We start from the raw sequence: 20,558 nt of genomic DNA, 5'->3' as shown, positions 1-20,558 counted from the left end.
ATGCGTTTGCCTTCTTCAGAATTTTTATTATAAATAAATTCTCTGAATATATATCGGTACACCACGGTATCCTACAACGACGTTTCTCTCCCTTGGTGAAACCTTCGAGTGCCTGAACATCATTCTATAGAAAAACGATGCTCGCAAGCTCTCCGATCTCCGATCTCTCTGCAAGCGTCTCTACGTCGCAAGCATTCCTACTTTATCGAACTGAGCGAACGAATCTACAAACTTAGCGATTGCCTATGTTCCTCTATGTGTCAATAAGTTACCTCAAAATATCGGCCAATCTTCGTTAACTTCGTTATTTCATCACACGGAAAAGAAAACAGAGAAAAGAAAATGAAAACATGTGACCGTGAAACAGGCACGGTGGAATTTTTTATCTTTGAACTGCATATAAATTGAACATTAACGATGAGAATACACGGAAACGTTAAATTTAACCGTATAATACGTAACCGTTTCTAAAAAGTTCGGAGATATAAAGTTGTTTAATTTGGCGAGGAAGATTAAATGTCAAGGTTCAGATTCTTAAATGGAACCCTAGTATTTATATTACATTTATTATATTATTGTGCACCTTAAGGCTCGTTTAACGGGAGGACGAATAAAGTGCATTTCCAATCAATTATCAATTAACTACAACAGCGTAACATTATCGAGAAATATGTGTGATAAATAGTTAATTAACAAGTGCACTTTACTTGCATCCTAAGTAACATGTATTATATTATAGTTCCAATTATAGATCCGAACCTGACACCAAAATTCTGTATAAAATATCGAAAATATTTGACCTTATCGTATTTTCCTCTCCAAACCAAATAACTTTATAAATTCGAAAGACGAGAAAAACAATTACATTGCACAAGCTTGATACACCAAACACGCGGTATAAACAGAGTCAGAAGAAAAAAAGCGACAGAAAATAAAAGTGGTAAAGAAAAAAAATTCGACTTATCTTTCTCGGTGCAGTAATGATACGTACGCAAAGCTTATCAGATTAAATATCCTTACAATTAACAGTGAAGTAGTGTTGCAACGGTAAATCATAAATATATGAATTCTTCTTTTTCCCTTCCTGATTCTTATTTTACTATTTTTTTGTAGTTTCTCCTTTTTTTTCTTTTTGTTTCGAAGGTAAATTCGAAATCTGATCAGCTGGCGTTGCGATAAAAATTGTCCCAGTTGAGATCTTCACAGACGACAGTATCGCCAAAAGCAGCTTAGCCACCTCGTAATTCGCCGGCCTCGTCGCCGCTCCTCCTCCTGTTCCGACCGCGTCCTATAAAAGAACCGGAATTATTCTGTAATACCTCATTCCAACCAGTGAATGATAATCTAACGATAGACTACATTATTTGCTGTCGCGCACGGATGACCAAAACGAGCTAAACGCGACGTGCTATACCGAGTGTTCTTCTGATGATCTACCCGTGTGAATGAAAAGGAAGCGAAAAATTACAAACAGATATTAACGAATTATAATAAATAAAATAATGATAGATTGATATAATAATGATAAATGAATGATAATGAGACAAAATTATGCAGAAAACTTCTCTCTCGATTTGTTTGTTACAGCACTTTAAAAATAATTCTGCACAACATGTAAAAGAAGAAACGTTAATAAAAGAATAATCTAATCTTACGTGTTTGAATACATAAATTAGGGAATTTAATATGTATGAACATATATAACATTCAAGAGAGCATAACACTTGGCAAACATGGTACATTTTTGTTTCTTTCTTTTTAATCAAAAACAGTTATCGTTATCGATTGGTTTAATAATAAGATTTATCATCTAGATGGCCAATTAGTAGAGGAATGCAGAAAGGAAAGTCGATGATATTGCATAATTTCGTTTGACATATGTTACGTGCTTACTAGTATTAATCTAATATTAAATAAAGACACATATACACGTAGATATGCATATTACATGAAATACCTGTCCATACCGTGACTTAGTTCGTTAGCTACAATATAAAGAATTATTGCCGCTTTAAACTTCATTCTGAAGTAGAGGAACACGATTATAATCGTTTATCATTCGTGATAAGCTTACAAAGATAAAAATAAGAGAGAAAGAAAAAACACTCGACGGTAAGAATCACACATTTCCTGGTATATTAAAGATATATCGTGTATTGATTAAAAACTTTATTTTCATCGCTACAATAATTTGCAATGGTAAAATAAATACCGATGTGACATTACATGCATATGTCATTTAATCGATATTTGTCCTTCTCTCGCTCTCTCTCTTGTATACATATGTAAATTTGTTATGTGCATAAAAAATTACAAAACTTTTCGCTATCTGTATTATCATCGTTTATATCATATTTTTATATTACTTGTTTTTCTTTTTATTTTTATAACCTCTGAGGCTTAGAAATGATAAGTTAATATTTTGTACTTTATTTTGTCCTTCTTTGTTAACTCTTTATCCTTCCTTCTTATTTTAAGTAATATATAACATAGAATTTGTAAACAAGCATATACAAGTATCTTTATAGAGTTCCTTAAAAATATATGTAAAAAAAAGAGAATAAAGTATGATGAAATTTCATGAACATAATGGTATTGTTACAAAAGTTATGGACAAGTTCACAAACGTGAAGAAAAAAGAGCTGTTAGATTCAAGCTTTGTACGCCGTTATTTACTCCGATACCTGCGCGTTAAACGAGGGAAAAAGCAGCCGAATTTCTTCACTATGTTACTCTTAATTACGTTGGTCATACTAATGTAGTGTACTACCGGAAGGCTTGGAAAGTATTATAAGTTTTCACTACCTCTGCGTATCTGATTGAGACATGCCAGCATTCTGATCATAAAAACAGCCGGTACAGTCATTGTGTCTTTCGTCTCTTCCAACATGACTGCATTCCTCTTTTTCAACTGTAAATTCCATTATTTTTATATTTCACCATATGTATTTAATGGTAAATAATATATAAGGACTTACATCTTCCGCAAACTTTTCATCAAAGCTAGATTCTTCGTTTATCGGTGCCCAAAGCTTAACATCGTAATCAATACCAGCTGTGGCCAACAGTGGTAAATACGGATGTGGTTGCAAACAGTTAACGACATGTTGATCTGCTTCCAGTAACATGCATAATCTGGCCGTGTCTTTCTCCCATATGAACACATGGCCACAATCGCTACCCGACATGACGAAATCGTTGCCCCAAAAGTTTGCTTCTTTAATCATGGTCCTAAAGAAACTAGAGTCAAGCGGAGGAAGACCAACTGATCAGATAATATGGCGGCCTTATACGATATGGCCCACGCCGTTCGAAGGCTTTTTCGGAATTAAAAACGTGTCAACAATCATGGTTTCCGAGAACAACTCAAATATCTTTGTACAGACACAATAAATACAAACGTTAAAACGTTATATACATGAAGGTAAAGGTTTTCAAGAAACCAAACTCGCCAAATAGAATTGGTGTTTCAACAACGTTCCACAAATGTTTCTTTCTAAGAAATCAGCCTTGTTGATTATTACCCAGCCTTTAGCCGATTAAAAAGGTTTTGATTGCAATGGATTTCATGTTAATCTTTTAGTCACAAAATTTAATCATATATAGCCTTCTCAAGATTTCGTCATTTATTACGCGAGAATTGCGTTAATCGTTCGCGACCACCAGATTGAAAGTTACAACAATGCGAAAGATAGAGATATACCTAGCGTTACGGTGTCCCATATATTTCTGCTTGACGCGAAGCTCCGTTACGCACGTTTTGTCGAAATTCGCCGATCCTCGGCGCGTTGGAGCATCTCCCATAGCTTCCTCCATTTCTGTTTCTGCTGAACTTCCTAATCTAAATTATTTGAGATAAACGCAATTTTATACTCAAGTATTTAACATTACGTTGCAGAAACCTTCTACTTATAACATTTCAAATATTTATAACGTACCTTCCTCCAGCTTGTATATCTTCATCCTCGCTATCACTAAAAGCGCTTTCATCAGTCTCTGTCAAAAAGATAATGTATGATTTCTGATCTTCTGAAAGATATATTTGTTTACATTGCATCAACTTACTTTCTTGTATATCACTATATCGTATATGTTTGTCATGATTTCTGCCCGAGAATGTTCCACTACTTCCAGATGGTCCTACACAATGGAATGTTTTTATTCAAAATAAATACAAATGGAAATATAGTTATAAGACAATTAAAAAAATAATGATGTACCCGCATGATAACCATCACGAATCATCTCATCGGCTACACCAAGAGATATCGTTGCACTTGATGAACTTTTATCCGTATAAGTTAAACTTACAGCAGGTTCACTGCCGTGTCTGTAAGTAAGACGTAAACGAATAGAAATATTCGATCGAAGTATGAGTCTAATTCATTTAGTATTATTCTTTCATACTTTTCAAGGAATCCGACTCTCATTTTCGTTAATCTATCTTGAAGGTTTTCCATCATATGTCCTTCTTGTTTATTTTCCATACTGCTACAAGGAGAGTCGTCATTGCTACTTTGATCATCTTCCGGTAGATCACTGGACTTATCCATAGTACGCGATGAACACGGTTGAACAAAACACTGTTGTGTTTCTACTTGACTAGATTCAATTTCCATAGGAACATGTGATTTGGATTCGACCGACGATAAACTCTCATCGATCGTTTGCTTCAAAGGCATTGCTTCATTGGATGGCATTTCTTCTTTCGTTTCTACAGAGCAACTTGTCCCAGGTTTACTTTGCGTACCGCTAGTACTTGGACTTTCTAATCTATCTGGTTGTTGCTCTGAAACAGCTACAAGTTATCCATTTATCATTCTGATAATCTGATAGAAATCAAACAACTTCAAATAAGATATAATTATATAAATACCTATTTCTTGATTAGCCTGAGTCGGAGCTCTTTCAACCCTTTCGGTTTCGTTGTCTCGTCTCTCTTCGTTTGATTCCGTAACGCTTTCGTTGCTATTTTGAGTGTTATCTTGATGATCGATCACGCCTTCTAAGCTATCTTCACCGCCGCCGCATAAAGCGGCTCTAGTGGCTGGGTCATTTAACATTCTACTGAGAACATCAGTCATTCTCTGCATTAACGAAGTTTGAAGAACAGGTCTGGCTTGAGCAATTTCTAAAATACGCAAAAGTAAATGTATACATTGTTGTTTCATCAAGTTAAAAATAACAGACATTTAATATTCAAGTACCTGTACCGCTACGTCGACCGCCCTCGCATTCAGGTCGAGCATCGGGACCGGTATCAGACCAGTCTCCTCTAAGTCTTAGTCTACGTACTGGCAATGGCGAACGTAATCTTTGCTTCTTACCCTCTCCTTTTCTAACTGCGACATCTTTCTTTAACTGTATACTAGCTTGGTCCTAAATAAACCGATCGATTTTATAGCTGAATATAGTACGCGTATTTCCTTGAAAGGGAAATGTCTTTTATACCTTCACATTGAACAGGTAAAGATGATCGCTGCTATAACTAACAAGAACATCCTGCCCATCTGGACTATAATTCAACGATGTTATTCTGTAAGAATTCCCTTCAAATTCCGGGACAGTGAAAGTACATAAGGCCTTTACTGCTCCAGGCGTATCTGTCCAGCCTGCAAAATTATTTGACAAATCTTTTAACTGCTCTTATATTTGGTTTCTTTTATTATGTTAAATATTCCAGTTACCAGTAGCTGGTGTTCCAAGTGTTCTTCTGTCAAGTATTCTAACTGTACTGTCAGAACAACCTATTGCTATTTGATGGGGTGAAGCAAGATTTACAGACAGAGCAGTTATAGCTCTTTCACAAGAAACTAACACATCCTCCATGCACCTTGAAGTATTACACTTGTCCTTTATTCTAAGATCAAACCATCTTACAGTTCCATCTTCCCCACAGCTTAAGAAATTATGCGGCTCACCGGGTATTGTTGCTATTTCATATGTAGTACCGACATGACAATTAAATTGATTATGAAATGTTTTTGTTCTTCTTATTAAATCTGTAACCATGAAAATTTTCCTGTTAGTTCAAGCAGCCTGTCGTAGCGTTTAATCAAAGGTCATTGAATCTTCACCTGTATACAAAATAATGCCATCACCACTACAAGAAACTATTCGATGATCACCACTATTAGGCAAAAACTTTGCACTAAATATATTTGCTCTATGACTGGTCTTATAGTCTGTTAATACCTGTAACAAAAATGTGAATTGAATTCATTGTTAATGTTTCTATATATGCTTATTTATTCATGACATTAAATATATGTAGAACTTCTTATCCTATTTAATTAACAAGATAGTTCTAGATTGATGGTTCTAAATGATAAAATTAGCATACATGCATTACACGCAAGGGTTTTTGTTCATTTGGCAAAGCTTCTGTATTTCTATCTATGTCAATGTTAGACCTTGACTAGAATTAAACCATCTATGATATTTCCTTGAAAAAGGATTATTGCCAATGAAACTTCCTTGAATGTACTTTCTTCTAGTAAACTTTGTTACCACTTAATCTCGTATAATAAATTTTTTGTAAATAAAAAATTACGGACATTTGTCCAAAGATATTAATATGATATATGAGACATAATTTTATACTATAATGTGTTACAGGTATATTCACAATGTATTTATAGCATTGTGATAATGTAATAATACTATCATATCAAACTTGATATTATATTATAAAAGATAAAGAAAATACAAGAAACACATAATGACAAATATATTTCTTACTAATAACTAAAAATATGAATACAAGCTCAGTTTGTTAACAAAGAAACACACGTGTAAGTCTCTTAAATTGCTTTGTCAAGGGTGAAAATATAAATAACCTTGGCACGGAATTTTACAAGACACACAAATATAGGTAAATTTAATATATATATATATACATTATAAAATAAAAAAAATTTTAATACAACAAATATGCTAATTTATTTACATATTGGATTTTTTAATATAAAAATTATTTCCATTTAACAAAAAAAAGTAGTTGTTTTATTATATTAAATTCCTAAATATGTCCTATATTCTATGTAACTGCAACAGCACTATTCTTTCTTATATATATTCCTAATTCAACTAATATATAAAAATACAAGTTAATAACAATGCACACTTACTTCATAATTATAAGCATTTGTAAGGACAAGATGCTGGTCATCACTACCAGACAATATCAATTCTCCAGTAGCATTCCAACAAACAGAGTTTACACAACCATTGTGAACTTTTAATCTCTTCAACAATGCCATACGTTGCATCATTTGAAGACTTGCTAAAATATACATACACAAAGAAACATTTAACTGAAATATTAAGGTATTTGAAAAATATGACAATCACCACGTTTGTATTTAATAACAATGCAAGCGTCTTTATGTAAAGAAACCAGATCTAGAAAAATCTGTTACTCAGTTTATTTAAATGAAAGTTATCTAATTTTTAACAAGTTTTAATAATTCTTTTTCAGCGTTAAAATAGAGAAAAACATCTTGATCTTACACCATATTACACTATATAATAAGGTTACCAAATTTTTACTTGAAAACAGAATACCAAATACCTTTGCTGCTGGAATAAAGCTTCATCCTGGTGTAATCATTGTAGGGCTGATAATAAATGTCACGAAATATATTTGAACGTGTCTTCTTCATGGTTAATCCTTAATTATTACGGTTAAAATTAAACGTCAATTTGCGGAGCACATCGAACCCGGATTAATGTCAAATTTCTGATAACCGTGCTAACTCGTGAACGAAGTCTGTCAATCAATGAAGAAAACGTTTTTTCATATCGAATAGATCAGAGAACGAGCAACGTGCTCTTACGCAGCAAAAATCCACGAGGATTGTACCAAAACGACATGGCACTGCTACTAAAAATAAACTCCAAAGCTTCGAAAATTTGTGCAATCGGATGAGCCGCGATCGCTTCTGACCAGAACAGCTGAGCGAACGTACACACACAATGCTGAGAAGAAAGTGCGCGAGAGCTCGATCATTTCATAGGAGTATAATCGATGTCGACAGTGATGTGACATACATTCAAAGAACCCTTCATTTTATGATATGTACGATAGACTGTAAAATTGAAGAAATAAATTTTTATTAAAGAATATATCTTTTTATAGATGAATAATAATATCTTTTTTTAATTAAATTTTGTATTTAAAAGTTTCACTTACACTTTCACCTTTAAACACACTTTTAATCAAACATGTTGATTATGTACATTGTTACGTATCTATATACCTGATATGCTACGAATATGGTTGTAAATTTATTTCTGTATTCGGAGCGAATTTTAAATGTTATACAATTTTAACTAATATAATATTTTAATTTAGTTAAAGAAATTTATTTGAAATACAAATATAAAATTTGTTAATACCAGACTTGTTTTGTCTGAAAAGTCATGCATCTACATATATAGACTAAAAATTTATAAGAACTGATTAAAATGGTTCTCATTATGAAGATCTTATCAAAATTTTCATATTCTCCAAAATAATTTGCACAATAATTTCGGCAATTAAAAGAGCTATCGATATTTATCGAAGTCTTCTACTGAGAAGTCCACATTTTTTTAGGAATACTCAATGGAGCGTGTGCTCAGAGATGAATAGGGAAATCGCCGATGCTATGCTTAAAAAGTCAGCCAAAAAATGCGCAAACCTCTAGCGGCGAACAGTTGAATTATACGCACATATCTGCTCCTGTGCTCTTGGTGGGAAAAATATTCGTATACACGGTAAAAAGGAAAATGTGCATTTGTACTGGCGACTAGTGAAGATAAATGACAAGAAAAGAATGCGAATTAGATTTAAAAAATTCCGAGAAATAAAGTCAGATTCCAAAAAATATCTAAATAGTACAACCTCCTGCAAAATTATATTCTCCTGATATAAAATCGAGATTTTGATAAAAATCTTTTACTTCTGGAATATCTTCGAAAATGATATTATTTCTAGAAATTTCAGGTTCCGAATACCTCTTATGCTATTTTATTCTTTTAATACTTACTAATATTTACAAATACTTCACAATACTTACCAATTTTCTCGAACTTTTTCATTATTTTTTATATTATAACTTATCCCTTAAATTTATGAGAATTGGAAATGATTTGAGAATTGTGGATGATTGAAAGATTTTAAATGATTAAACGCTTTGTTCATTTGCAAAATAAGATTGTTTTATGGAATTCAATTCGCAAGTTTAGAATAATTGTGCAATCTTGTAATTTCATAATTTTCTGCAATAATTTGTATAATTGTGAAATTTTACAGTAATTTGATTCTATTGTTCGACTAATGAAGTTAAAACTATTTTATATGAAAATTGCGATCAAAATGCCCCTCGTTTTCGAATCACCTGCTTTTCGTACAGCCCGATACAAACACACATTTCCCCTTTTACTGTATATACATATCTTTCTCCCACCAGAAATACCAGAGAAGAAGATGTGCGTATAGTTCGACTGTTTGACCATTAGAGGCGGTAATTCGTAGAGCGTATATTTAGCTGAATGTCACCAATGCTTATCGGCGATTTTCTTATTCCCTATTCACATCTGGTGTGCCAAGTGATTTCATCATTATCGTGATTCATTTGTGTCCGATTCCATTATTATCATATTTGATATATTTCTACAATCAGCGGAGGGAATAAATGTGCCCTTCAAGAAGTACTAGCCGGGCCGCGCGAAGGCTACATAAGGTTATGAATATTTAGCATTTCGAAAAGACCAGATCAGTGTGATACTGAAAACATCAAAAGTGATTTGGCACTATTCGCCGCAAAAATGACAGTTATGGATTTTTTTGGTTGTGCCTTTTTGGCTTTCGGTCCACCGTTGGCTATGTTTACATTTACTGTCGCAGCTGAACCTATTAGAATCATCATACTAATAGCCAGTGCCTTCTTTTGGTTAATTTCTTTATTGTTGTCATCGGTGCTTTGGTATGCTGTGGTGCCACTACAAAATCACCTCGCATTTGGACTTGTATTTTCTGTACTATTCCAAGAAGCATTCAGGTGAAATATCAAATTTACTTTCTCCTTAAAACACAATATTTTTTATACTTTACTTTCGCTTGAATTATTTCAAAGTTGATCTTTTTGTTATTTTTGTACAGGTATCTCTTATACTGGGTACTAAGGAAAGCCGAAAGAGGGCTAGATAAAGTAACAACAACACATGTAGCAGATAGCAGACACGTGTTTGCATATGTATGTGGTTTAGGTTTTGGTTTTATGAGTGGTGTTTTTGCACTAGTCAATGTCCTGGCAGATGCTGTTGGACCTGGAACAATGGGACTTCGACAAGGCACAGAGTACTTTTTTATAATATCAGCAGCCACAACTCTTTGCTTTATCTTATTACATACATTTTGGGGCGTTGTATTTTTCTCTGCTCTTGACAGAAAAAATTGGGGTCAAGTTATTTGGGTTGTTGGCTCACACTTGTTTGTGTCATGTATGACCCTATTAAATGTATATCAAGCTTACGTAGCTACCACTTTATCCGCTTATGTTGTTCTGATTATAACAACTGCACTTGCGTTCAAAGTTGCTGGTGGCAGACCCCAAAGTATAGTTCAGTGTTTTTCAAGACAGTAAAAGAGAAAACTTTTATAAGAAAGTTAAAATACAAGTAGTTGTGTTTGACCCGAATGAACATCACAGAATGATGAAATTTTTTTTCCTTAGCCATTTGACTGCAAGGAGATTATTCATTGCTCTGATATACACTGTGTGTAAAAAGATATGATGTTAAATTAACAAACCATATCTTTGGTATTACTAAACAAGCCTATAACGATTAGGAATATATTCGTACAGATCCAATACATGTTAGACCTTACTTGAACTTTTACACTTGGCCAAAATGGACATCTGTTAAGTGTACCAGTATTATTTATCTTTCAAATGTAATATTTTTCCGCAAAAAACTTAAATGGTAATACGTTCTAGCACAGAATTCCTTGGTCAAACTGCTAGTCCGTCCCTTAACCCATCGAAACAATTGTATAACCAAGACGCGACGATGTTTCGATCTAAAATCGAATTATATTGAAATGTACGATATTTTGTTTGTATTGCAAAAAAAAAAGCAAAGTCTAAAATAAGTATGGATGTACATATGTAAGAATGTATACATATATAATGTATGTACATGTTCTATCAAACGGAAAGAGTAAATTTATGCATCAATCCCTGCCTTATATCAAAAAATAAAACTATTCAAAACAGGTTATACAAATGACGATAATACGTAAGGAATTGTTCAGTAGTTTTTGTATGTATATAAGATCCATTAATAATTGTAATTTAGGTGTTCAATATACATCTGTATATTTGGCATTGTGTTTCACTTACCATCTCATGGTTTATTACTCGATTCATATTACATTTCATATGTCATTCAAATAAAAACCATTTTTGTACAGCTAACGGTACATTTAATTATAATCCTTGTTCTCCATAACAAATACCACAGGATGAAATATCTCAGTTCGTTTAGGACAAGAAAGGGAAAACAACGAATTCGATTTTAAAAAGCATGAATGTTTTAATCGGTTTTTTTTTTATTGAAAAAAGAGAAATTTGGAAAATAGAGTGAATCACAGTCGCAAGATATCACTCGAATAAATTCATCTATAATTCAATTATACAATAAAAAGGTGTAGAGAGTATATCAAACGAAAAATAAAATCTGTATGCGTGATCACGCTTTTCACCCTGTGGAACAATTAAATTCCTAATCAGTCATTGATAGTATCTAGGAGCTTGTTAAGGAAGCCATAAGTAATTCCATTTTATTTAAAAAATTTTTCCCTTCCATTTTATCCCACCGAACTTCTTTAAAAGAACCACCTAAATTTTCCCACTTTCTTTCTCTCACTAATTGTCCAGGAAAGAAATCTTTCCGAGGAGAATGAGCTATCGCAACTTGTACTCCCGTTTGCGGTTCACACCTAACAGCTATCATCCTAAAATCCCAATAATTATTTTAAATGTAACACGTACATATATACATAGCCTTCTACTAAAACAAAATTAATAAATACCTATCGCCTATTGGTGAAGCTAAAATACAACTGCTAGCGTTTCCTAGAGGTTCAACTGCCCCTAAACCAAGGTGTGAACTATTGGCTAAAAACTGCCATCCCATACATTTTGCTAATGCTTGTACTGCTGTTATTTGATGCTGGTAGATCTGTAATAATATACTAAGTAATTACATACATATTCGATAAAGATTAAGAAAATTGAAAAAATGTGATTATACCTGACAAAATATTAAGTCCCGTAATTCTTGAGGTTCATAACTCATATGCATTACTCTACCATCTCGGCAAACGCATTTCAAGGACTTCTCTCCTATATGAACAACAAGCGACGTTCGACATACTGTGTCGTATCCATGTGTTAAAATATTAATTTTTACACAAGATTGGGTAGGAGAATTTAACGCATTCCAATGAGAAACAATCAAAGGATCTTTTACTTCCTTTGCTATTGTATCTAAGACATATTCGGTACGTAATCGCATGAAATAATGTTGAGCTTGTTGAATAATTTGTTCTAAAAGAGTTTGACTCTTTGTCATTTCTAAAAGCTCGTATCTGTCCGCGGCTGTTGGGCCAGCTAAACATCTCCTTTTACTGGGCCCGAGAGGTCCGGAAGAAGGATGTGGAAATGGATGATGCGTATTTTTGTGATGAACTTCACGTAATAACTGATGCAAAGAGTGTTCTAACACGTGATCGTGATCGGTTTTATGAGGAGGAGGAGCGGCTGGTTTTTTGTCATTCCCCGTACTATGACAAAGTCCTATGATTAATTGGATCCCAGGCAACACCTAAAATTTTTTAATTTTTCATAGTATATTGTAAACAAATATGTATCATACATATCAATTAAGAGCAAAAAAGTATTTACTGTTGCCATTATTTGATTGCCGACAACCATGTGAGGTATAGGCGCACGTAAATGTACCGCTTCTCTCGCTAATTGACTGAACAATTCTTTGCAAAAAAGAACATTTTGTGCAGCTTCTAGTTTTTGCTGCCAGTGCATGTCTGCATTGGAGCTATGTGCACTGTTATTAAGTAAACTAATATTTGCACTACATAAATCTTCTTGGTCTATAAACAAAAATAATAATTCGACATTGATATTATATGTTGTACATAAACACACTAATAAATGTATATTATACATACATACACTTACCTTTTTGACATAATACCTCTATGTAAGCAACACCCTGTAATTCACTAGGAATAGTAACTCTCAGAGCAGAAGCCTTAGAATTTGGAGGATGGGTTTGACCTGGCACATTATTACCAGGACTTGGAGATGCAGGAGGACTTGTACTACTCTTCTCTTCCTCTTCTGCCTTAGTAACTTCAAACATTCCAGTCTGGGGGAATTTAGATCCAGCTAAAAAATTCATATTACTGAATGTGATACAATTAATTCTTAAATCAGACATTTAAATATATAAAAGATAACTATGAACCTGTTCTATAACTAAGATCACCAATGATCGAATTAGAAACTTTTTTCAAACGCCAATTTTGTCTCAATCTCAATAATTCAATATGGAAATCTGGGGTTGATCTATTTCTCGCTAGTTCATTCTGGCAGTTTTTTAGTCTGTCAGCACCCATCATAATGACAGATGCAGCTCCAGCCAATGCTTTTTTTCTAGCATATAATTGTATCATAGGCTTCACTTCTGGTAGCTCTTGAGGCACAGGATCAAGAACCATATAATGCTTCTCTTTTGCTATTGCAAGGACATCAGCTAACACACATACTTCTGTCAATGCATTTCTGCAAATAAAATTATCATAGTCTTTTACATCGATAGAGTCATGTTCAAAAAATAGTTAATAATGTATTGCCTTAATTTATTTCTAACGCTATCCCATGGCCATAAAGATGACTGAAAGGAAGCTGAATCTTTTGTATCTTCTTCACCCTTTTCCCCACCCTCAGTTTCCTTTTTAACATCTTCACCATTGGTTTTGCTAAAGTCGATCTTTTGCGCGATTTTTGCCAAATTCTCAGACAATGTAAGGGGTCTAGAAAAATGATAGATTATTATAATTAATTACTTTATAATACGTTAGGTTACAAAATATAAATAAAATGTTATTTTAATTCTGAGGTTAGGTGAACATATAATAAATTCATTTACTATTATTTCTATCCATAACCAACTTTTTATTTAATTTTAGTAAGCGTTAGAAGGACAAACTACATACGCTTGGTAGATTTCTTGGCCATCGTAAGTGATTTCTTGAATTTGATTCTCGATCGGTGCTTCTACAGAGATATTCACTGAATACGCCATTATTGTTTTCTTAAAGTACAATTGCCACTATGAGGAATGAATGACTGCATATGTCAGGTAAAAAGTTCTCTATCCCACAGCTAAATTCTCTAGTGAAGTCAAAGTTAAATTTTTACCTAGAACAGAGTATTTAACATTTAAATATCATTATAATCATATCATCAATAAATGTACATTCAAATATTATTACCTAAGAAGAGCTATTAGAATAACAAACAAAATAATAATTTTTCTATAGATAAATAAATAGATTCAGTAATATTTAAGAACGCAGAGTAATACTTCAATGATTTTTAGAAAACGTAAGTTTTGCCGGGATTTTGATCCTTCCACCTGCAAGAACAGTAAATATTCAGGTGTGAAGGAGGAATTATAAGAAATTTTTAATACGATTATAATTGTTATATCATTATGTCTAAAGTGAATACATTGTACAATTATTTTATTTCGCCTAAAACTCCTAAACAATCGAATAATAAGAAACCTGATGAAAAACCTAGTACGCCGAAAAGACCAAGAGAACAATGGAACAAAGGTATATAACGAAAATAGCTCACGTATAAATAATTAATTTATTATAGCAATAGAATAGAATGAAAGCAATAGAACATGCGATGAAAAACATATTTTATGTAATTTTGAGCCGCATGTGTTGTTATGTTGTTGCATCGTAACATTAAACATAAAATTAAAATAGAACATCTCACAGAAAAAATTCATAATATTTACGAAAAATCTATTCAATGTAATAGTTTATAAAAGTTTCTTACCGTAGCTGATACAATAAATGTATTGTGTATGCTAAATTATCGAATAAATATTACATAAGTGATGTAACATATTATTTATGATATATACAGCAAGGATTTCCAGCAGAGGGAAAGAAAATATAGATGTCAAAGATAAAAAAAATGTCTCTAAAGATGATGATGACAAAGAAGAGGAAACAGAAGAAAAGGAACCAGTACAGCCAAAAAAGCGAAGATTGATTATCCCTGATGAAGAGTCTGGAGAAGATTCTGGTGATGAATTTAAGCCTGGTTTGTGTTTTTTGTTGCAATTGTGTCATAATTTCTTATTTGTTTTAGAACAAAAAATATATTTGATTTTATTTTCATATAGATCCAGAAGATGAATCAGAAGATTCTGATTCAGTATCTGAAGAAGTTAGTGAAAGTGAGCCACTAACAGCAAGTGAAGAGGAATCTCCAGAGGTAAAAGAGTAATTACAAGTAAAAAGATTTGCATACTAATCGATCAATGTAAATTAAATTTTAGAAGAAAATAAAATTGGCTAAAGCTCCTAGAAGAAAACAGGAAATAAGTACAATGAAAAATACCAAAGATGTAAGGTCATAGCTATAAATTTTTCTTTTTATTAAATACATATGTATATTACTTAATCAATTAAAATTCACTTAGGCTAAAAAAGAATCAAAACCACAGCAACAAAATCAAACCAAAGGTTCGGACAATGTTACAGAATCTTGGCCACACTTAAAGTATGATTTCCTTCAACCAAATAAAATACGAGATATTCGTAGAAAACTACCAAGTGATCCAGATTATGATCCTAAAACTCTTTATGTTCCTCAGGATTTCTTGAATCAACAAACTCCAGTAAGATAGAAATTTAAATTTTCTTAATACAAGTATTATTTGATGCACCTTACATTATATAATTTTATTCAGGCTATGAGACAATGGTGGGAATTAAAAAGCAAACATTTCGATTGCGTTCTTTTCTTTAAAGTAGGAAAGTTTTACGAATTGTATCACATGGATGCTGTAATTAGTGTTAATGAAATCAATCTTACATATATGAGAGTAAGTCACTTGTATTACTTTATATGTATTTTAAAAACACTAGAATAAATTGCTAGAATAAACTTGATTAATTACAGGGAGAATTTGCGCATTCGGGATTTCCAGAAATTGGATATGGTCGTTTCTCAGCAAGTCTCATAGAAAGAGGCTACAAAGTGGCCAGGGTAGAACAAACAGAAAATCCAGACATGATGGCACAACGTTGTAGCAAAAGTATAATTCCAAAAACATATTGCATGTATTTTAAAATTACTAATCGCAATTCAATTTTATTTATTACTTTATTTACTGAAAAGTGACTAGGCCAACAAAGTTCGACAAAGTAGTTAAACGAGAAATTTGTCAAATAAGCAGTAAAGGTACAAGAGTATACACTCCACAGGATGTAGAAGCATCTACGGCAAATTCCAATTATTTGTTATCACTAGTTGAAAAATGTCCATCTGGTTCAAACACATCTCATTATGGAGTGTGTTTCTTAGATACTACAATAGGAGACTTCTATCTCGGTCAATTCGAAGACGATCGGTGCAATTCTAGAATACTAACTTTGCTCGCTCATTATCCGCCGGTTCATGTAAGTTGTTTTAAAATCATAATTAAAATTAGATAATTGAGTTGATTATATATTTAGGTGGTTTATGAACGAGGTAATTTGTCTCAAAAGACCCTAAAAATCTTAAACAACACTTTAGCAGCGTGTATTAAAGAATCACTTTTACGCGAATCTCAATTTTGGTCATCTTCGACTACGTTAAAAGTAAGCATAATGGTATTAAATGTTCAAAAATGTTAAGATCTGATTTTGTTTGTAAGTTCTTTTCTTTTATAACTTGCAGAATCTTCATGAAGGAGAATACTTCAAAACTTCAGACTCTCAGTTTCAATGGCCTGCAGGCTTACAACCATATCTTAATCAAAGTAAACATTTCTAATACATCTTCTCAATGAAAGTTTGATTATTATTGACATTCCAATTTTTATTTTTTTAGATGATACTTTAGGTTTAACTTCTGCTGATGATAAAGAGTTAGCGGTGCATGCCTTAGGTGGATGTGTATACTTACTCAAAGAATATCTGCTTGAACAGCAATTATTGGCACAAGGATGTTTTAAAACGTATACTCCGCCAGATTTTTCAAATGAGAAATCTGTGGCTTCAAACTTTGCGAATAATATGGTGACTACGAATTTCATTAGTTATTTGCACAAATGAAAGTAAACAATTAATTTAATGTATATAATTATTAGGTTTTAGATGCTATTACGATTAATAATTTGAGAATATTCGGCGAAGGTTCTCTCATGAAAACACTGGATCGTTGCTGTACTGCATTTGGGAAGAGGTATATTTAAAATAAATATATACATTTTATATAACTTTTTAAATCAAATATACTTAATTATAGGTTATTACGAGAATGGATTTGCAGACCATCCTGTCGCAAAAACGTTATAATCGAACGTCAACAAGCTATACAAGAATTAATGGATAATACAGAGGTGATGCAAAATGCTCGTAGTATATTATCAGGACTCCCTGATCTTGAAAGATTATTAAGCAAGTGAGTTCGAGTTATTATTGAAAGTTAGGAAGATCATTCATAAAAAAGAATATTTAAACACAAAATTTCATAATTTTAGGATCCATGCACAAGGAAATGCGGCGAAAATGAATAATCATCCAGACGGCAGGGCGATTATGTTCGAGGGTCAAACGTATTCAAAGAAAAAGATTGCAGATTTTATTGTTACTCTGAGTGCGTTCGAGGATGTTCTAAAAATTGTTGCTTTGTTCGAAGGTAATTGCGTTATCTATAATTACAATTTAAAATTACCGCAGTGGAATTGAAAAATATATCACCTACTTTTTAGATTTCAAGAGTACTATAGTAAGTCAATGTACTAAAATAGAGCCGGATGGTGAGTTTCCTTCATTAAGAGAATCATTAGATTATTTCAAGGTAATTAATATCGATTCTACTTAGTGGTAGTTATTAAATGATATATAAATGTACAATAATATATGTATATTTTAGACCGCATTCGATCACGAAGAAGCCAAAAAAGTAGGCTGTATTGTTCCGAAGAGAGGAGTCGATAGTGAGTACGACTCTGTTTTAATAGAATTGGATGATGTAAAGGCAGATGCCCAAGAGTACCTTGAAAAGCAAAAAAAGCACTTCGGCGTGAAAGTCACGTTTCATGGATCGGATAAGAAACGTTATCAAATCGAGATTCCGGATTCTCAAATAAAGAAAATTGGTGCCGGGTATGAGCTTCAATCACAAAGAAAAGGATACAAACGCTATTACACTGCCGAGACTAAGGTTTCATCTTTCTCTAGAATGATACAATACGTTTAAAAAAGTAATAAAAGAAGACACTAAAATATTTTTACAGGAACTTTTGAGTCGACAAATAAACGCCGAAGAACACAGGGATAAAGTACTAAAGGATTTAAACAGAAGAATATTTGCAAAATTTAGCGAGAAGTATGATATGTGGAATATGGCGGTTTATAAGTTGTCCGTCTTGGATGTTCTTATCTCTTTGGCGGAATACGCTCTCAGCGGAGATATGTGTATACCAGAAGTTAACGATGGTGCAGACAAAAGGGTAATTTGTAATTCGCTATTATAATATTAATATAATTCACTGTTACATATATTTAAATATGCCGAAAATTGCTAAAAAGATTATTCTTTTGGTAGGTATTTATCGATATTCGAGACGGATGGCATCCATGTATTATCTCCGATACATTTATACCAAATAACACTTTACTAGGAACTGAAAATTCCGCTTCTTTTATGATTCTTACTGGACCGAATATGGGTGGTAAATCAACATTGATGCGTCAGGTCGCCCTTCTTACTATAATGACGCAAATTGTACGTTTTAGTAACATATAACGTGTTGAGCTATGAACGAAACATTAATTTTTGTATTTCTCATAGGGAAGTTACGTCCCTGCAAGTTCCTGTCGTTTGACATTAGTGGATCGTATTTTCACAAGGCTCGGCGCAAATGATGATATTCTAGCTGGTCAGAGTACGTTCTTGGTAGAGTTGAGCGAAACTGCTGCGATATTGCAGCACGCTACGCCATATTCACTAGTGTTGCTTGATGAATTGGGTATAAATTATTTACGTTTAATTAAAATTGCAATATAATTAATATATTAGTAAATTTAATATTTTACTATCAATAGGTCGTGGTACGTCGACGTATGACGGCACGGCAATAGCCGCTTCAGTTGTGAATGCACTTACAAAATTGAATTGCCGTACTCTATTTTCGACACATTATCATTCTTTGGTAGAAGATTACAAGAACACAAAGGAAATTACATTGGCCCATATGGTACATATAAATCGTGCATTTTTTAAAATTTTGTTTATTTGTTACTTAACTTTTTTGAGGTATTTTTAGCATTTTTATTTTACTTTTCATAGGCATGTATGGTAGAAAATGAGGAACAGGATGAAGTGTCTCAGGAAACAGTAACATTTTTGTACAAACTTAGCGAGGGAGCTTGTCCGAAATCATACGGTTTTAATGCTGCTCGATTAGCTGGCGTTCCATCTGTAATTACAAACAGAGCGCATGAGATCTCAAAGAAACTCGAACAAGAGACAAATTATAAACATCTCTTCACCAGCCTATGTAAGGCGAACGGAACAGCCATAAGAGATCTGATCGCTGCAATGTGAAACTAAACCAATCAATATCGAATAATTACTGACATGTTTAGTTTGTAATTTCAGTTCCGCCAAGATATTACATATTCTTTTACATTTTATATATTTATTATCTTTTGTTATAGATTGTCATTACTATTTAATATTACTGTGTATTTTATAATAAAATTACTTGAAACGCTACCTCATGGTGTTAGTTCCACGTTGGGAATGGGAGATAAAAAATAATAATAAATAAAAGAGATAACAATTGTTGCTTACAAAATTTTATTAATTAATGCCAGAGTACAAAAAGGCTACTTATGAGTCGAGAATACGATGCAATACAAACAATTTTTTACTCACACCAAAACGATGAAGAAACGTCATTTCTTCTCTCTTTTTTTTATTTTTTATTTCGAGCGTAAGAAAAATCGTGTGCACGAGAGTCTTACCGTGAAATAATAAATACAATTCCTTATGCGTTATCGTGAAACAAGGAAGAAGCAGGTAGTGAACGACTATAAAAAGAAATGAATGATTATTGGTTATTCCGACAGAGTTACGTTGTGTCTCTGCTTTAAGAGGACCGTAAGTGATACAGTGATAAATAGGATCCACGTAAATCCTAACCGTTTATGTATGTTGGTAAATCGGACGATTAAGGAT

At 32.8% G+C, this 20,558-nt stretch overlaps 4 protein-coding genes across 7 annotated transcripts; 2 read left to right on the top strand and 2 right to left on the bottom strand.

Annotated features, from left to right (window-relative positions):
• Positions 1-5: 5 nt before the first annotated feature.
• On the bottom strand, positions 6-8,005 carry LOC122566463 (DDB1- and CUL4-associated factor 6-like). 2 transcript variants are annotated; one of them, XM_043723713.1, is made up of 15 exons: positions 7,574-8,005; positions 7,131-7,285; positions 6,078-6,195; positions 5,688-6,002; positions 5,452-5,612; positions 5,208-5,379; positions 4,877-5,131; positions 4,408-4,798; positions 4,221-4,330; positions 4,066-4,140; positions 3,939-3,996; positions 3,704-3,841; positions 2,979-3,240; positions 2,806-2,911; positions 6-1,288 (listed from the first exon to the last, which is right to left on the bottom strand). In XM_043723713.1, exons 1-15 carry the CDS (start codon positions 7,662-7,664, stop codon positions 1,230-1,232), a joined length of 2,466 nt encoding a protein of 821 aa, XP_043579648.1. In that variant the 5' UTR covers positions 7,665-8,005; the 3' UTR covers positions 6-1,229. The 2 variants fall into 2 exon arrangements, with proteins under 2 accessions (XP_043579648.1, XP_043579649.1); XM_043723714.1 differs by having other exon boundaries at positions 2,979-3,231; positions 7,574-8,004.
• Positions 8,006-9,507: 1,502 nt separating this feature from the next.
• On the top strand, positions 9,508-11,375 carry LOC122566474 (gamma-secretase subunit Aph-1). Its single transcript, XM_043723775.1, has 2 exons — positions 9,508-10,046; positions 10,148-11,375. The coding sequence occupies exons 1-2, from the start codon at positions 9,814-9,816 to the stop codon at positions 10,629-10,631; spliced, it is 717 nt and encodes a 238-aa protein (XP_043579710.1). The 5' UTR covers positions 9,508-9,813; the 3' UTR covers positions 10,632-11,375.
• Positions 11,376-11,575: 200 nt separating this feature from the next.
• Positions 11,576-14,703, bottom strand: LOC122566464 (mediator of RNA polymerase II transcription subunit 17). The gene is made up of 9 exons (XM_043723715.1): positions 14,570-14,703; positions 14,291-14,495; positions 13,928-14,107; positions 13,540-13,856; positions 13,251-13,460; positions 12,957-13,162; positions 12,304-12,876; positions 12,083-12,231; positions 11,576-12,004 (listed from the first exon to the last, which is right to left on the bottom strand). Exons 2-9 carry the CDS (start codon positions 14,377-14,379, stop codon positions 11,794-11,796), a joined length of 1,935 nt encoding a protein of 644 aa, XP_043579650.1. The 5' UTR covers positions 14,380-14,495; positions 14,570-14,703; the 3' UTR covers positions 11,576-11,793.
• On the top strand, positions 14,295-20,419 carry LOC122566462 (probable DNA mismatch repair protein Msh6). 3 transcript variants are annotated; one of them, XM_043723710.1, is made up of 22 exons: positions 14,295-14,436; positions 14,677-14,914; positions 15,240-15,419; positions 15,502-15,593; positions 15,658-15,726; positions 15,802-15,999; positions 16,072-16,206; positions 16,284-16,419; positions 16,503-16,783; positions 16,841-16,966; positions 17,046-17,127; positions 17,199-17,386; positions 17,458-17,552; positions 17,616-17,771; positions 17,851-18,008; positions 18,082-18,170; positions 18,246-18,536; positions 18,610-18,825; positions 18,921-19,100; positions 19,167-19,344; positions 19,421-19,572; positions 19,665-20,419. In XM_043723710.1, the coding sequence occupies exons 2-22, from the start codon at positions 14,791-14,793 to the stop codon at positions 19,920-19,922; spliced, it is 3,384 nt and encodes a 1,127-aa protein (XP_043579645.1). In that variant the 5' UTR covers positions 14,295-14,436; positions 14,677-14,790; the 3' UTR covers positions 19,923-20,419. The 3 variants fall into 3 exon arrangements, with proteins under 3 accessions (XP_043579645.1, XP_043579647.1, XP_043579644.1); XM_043723712.1 differs by lacking the exon at positions 14,677-14,914 and having other exon boundaries at positions 14,415-14,436; XM_043723709.1 differs by lacking the exon at positions 14,295-14,436 and having other exon boundaries at positions 14,648-14,914.
• Positions 20,420-20,558: the final 139 nt, after the last annotated feature.

The sequence above is a fragment of the Bombus pyrosoma genome, linkage group LG4 (assembly GCF_014825855.1).
Source record: "Bombus pyrosoma isolate SC7728 linkage group LG4, ASM1482585v1, whole genome shotgun sequence".
Taxonomy (NCBI): Eukaryota; Metazoa; Arthropoda; class Insecta; order Hymenoptera; family Apidae; genus Bombus; species Bombus pyrosoma.
This window is presented reverse-complemented; position numbering and strand designations above follow the sequence as displayed.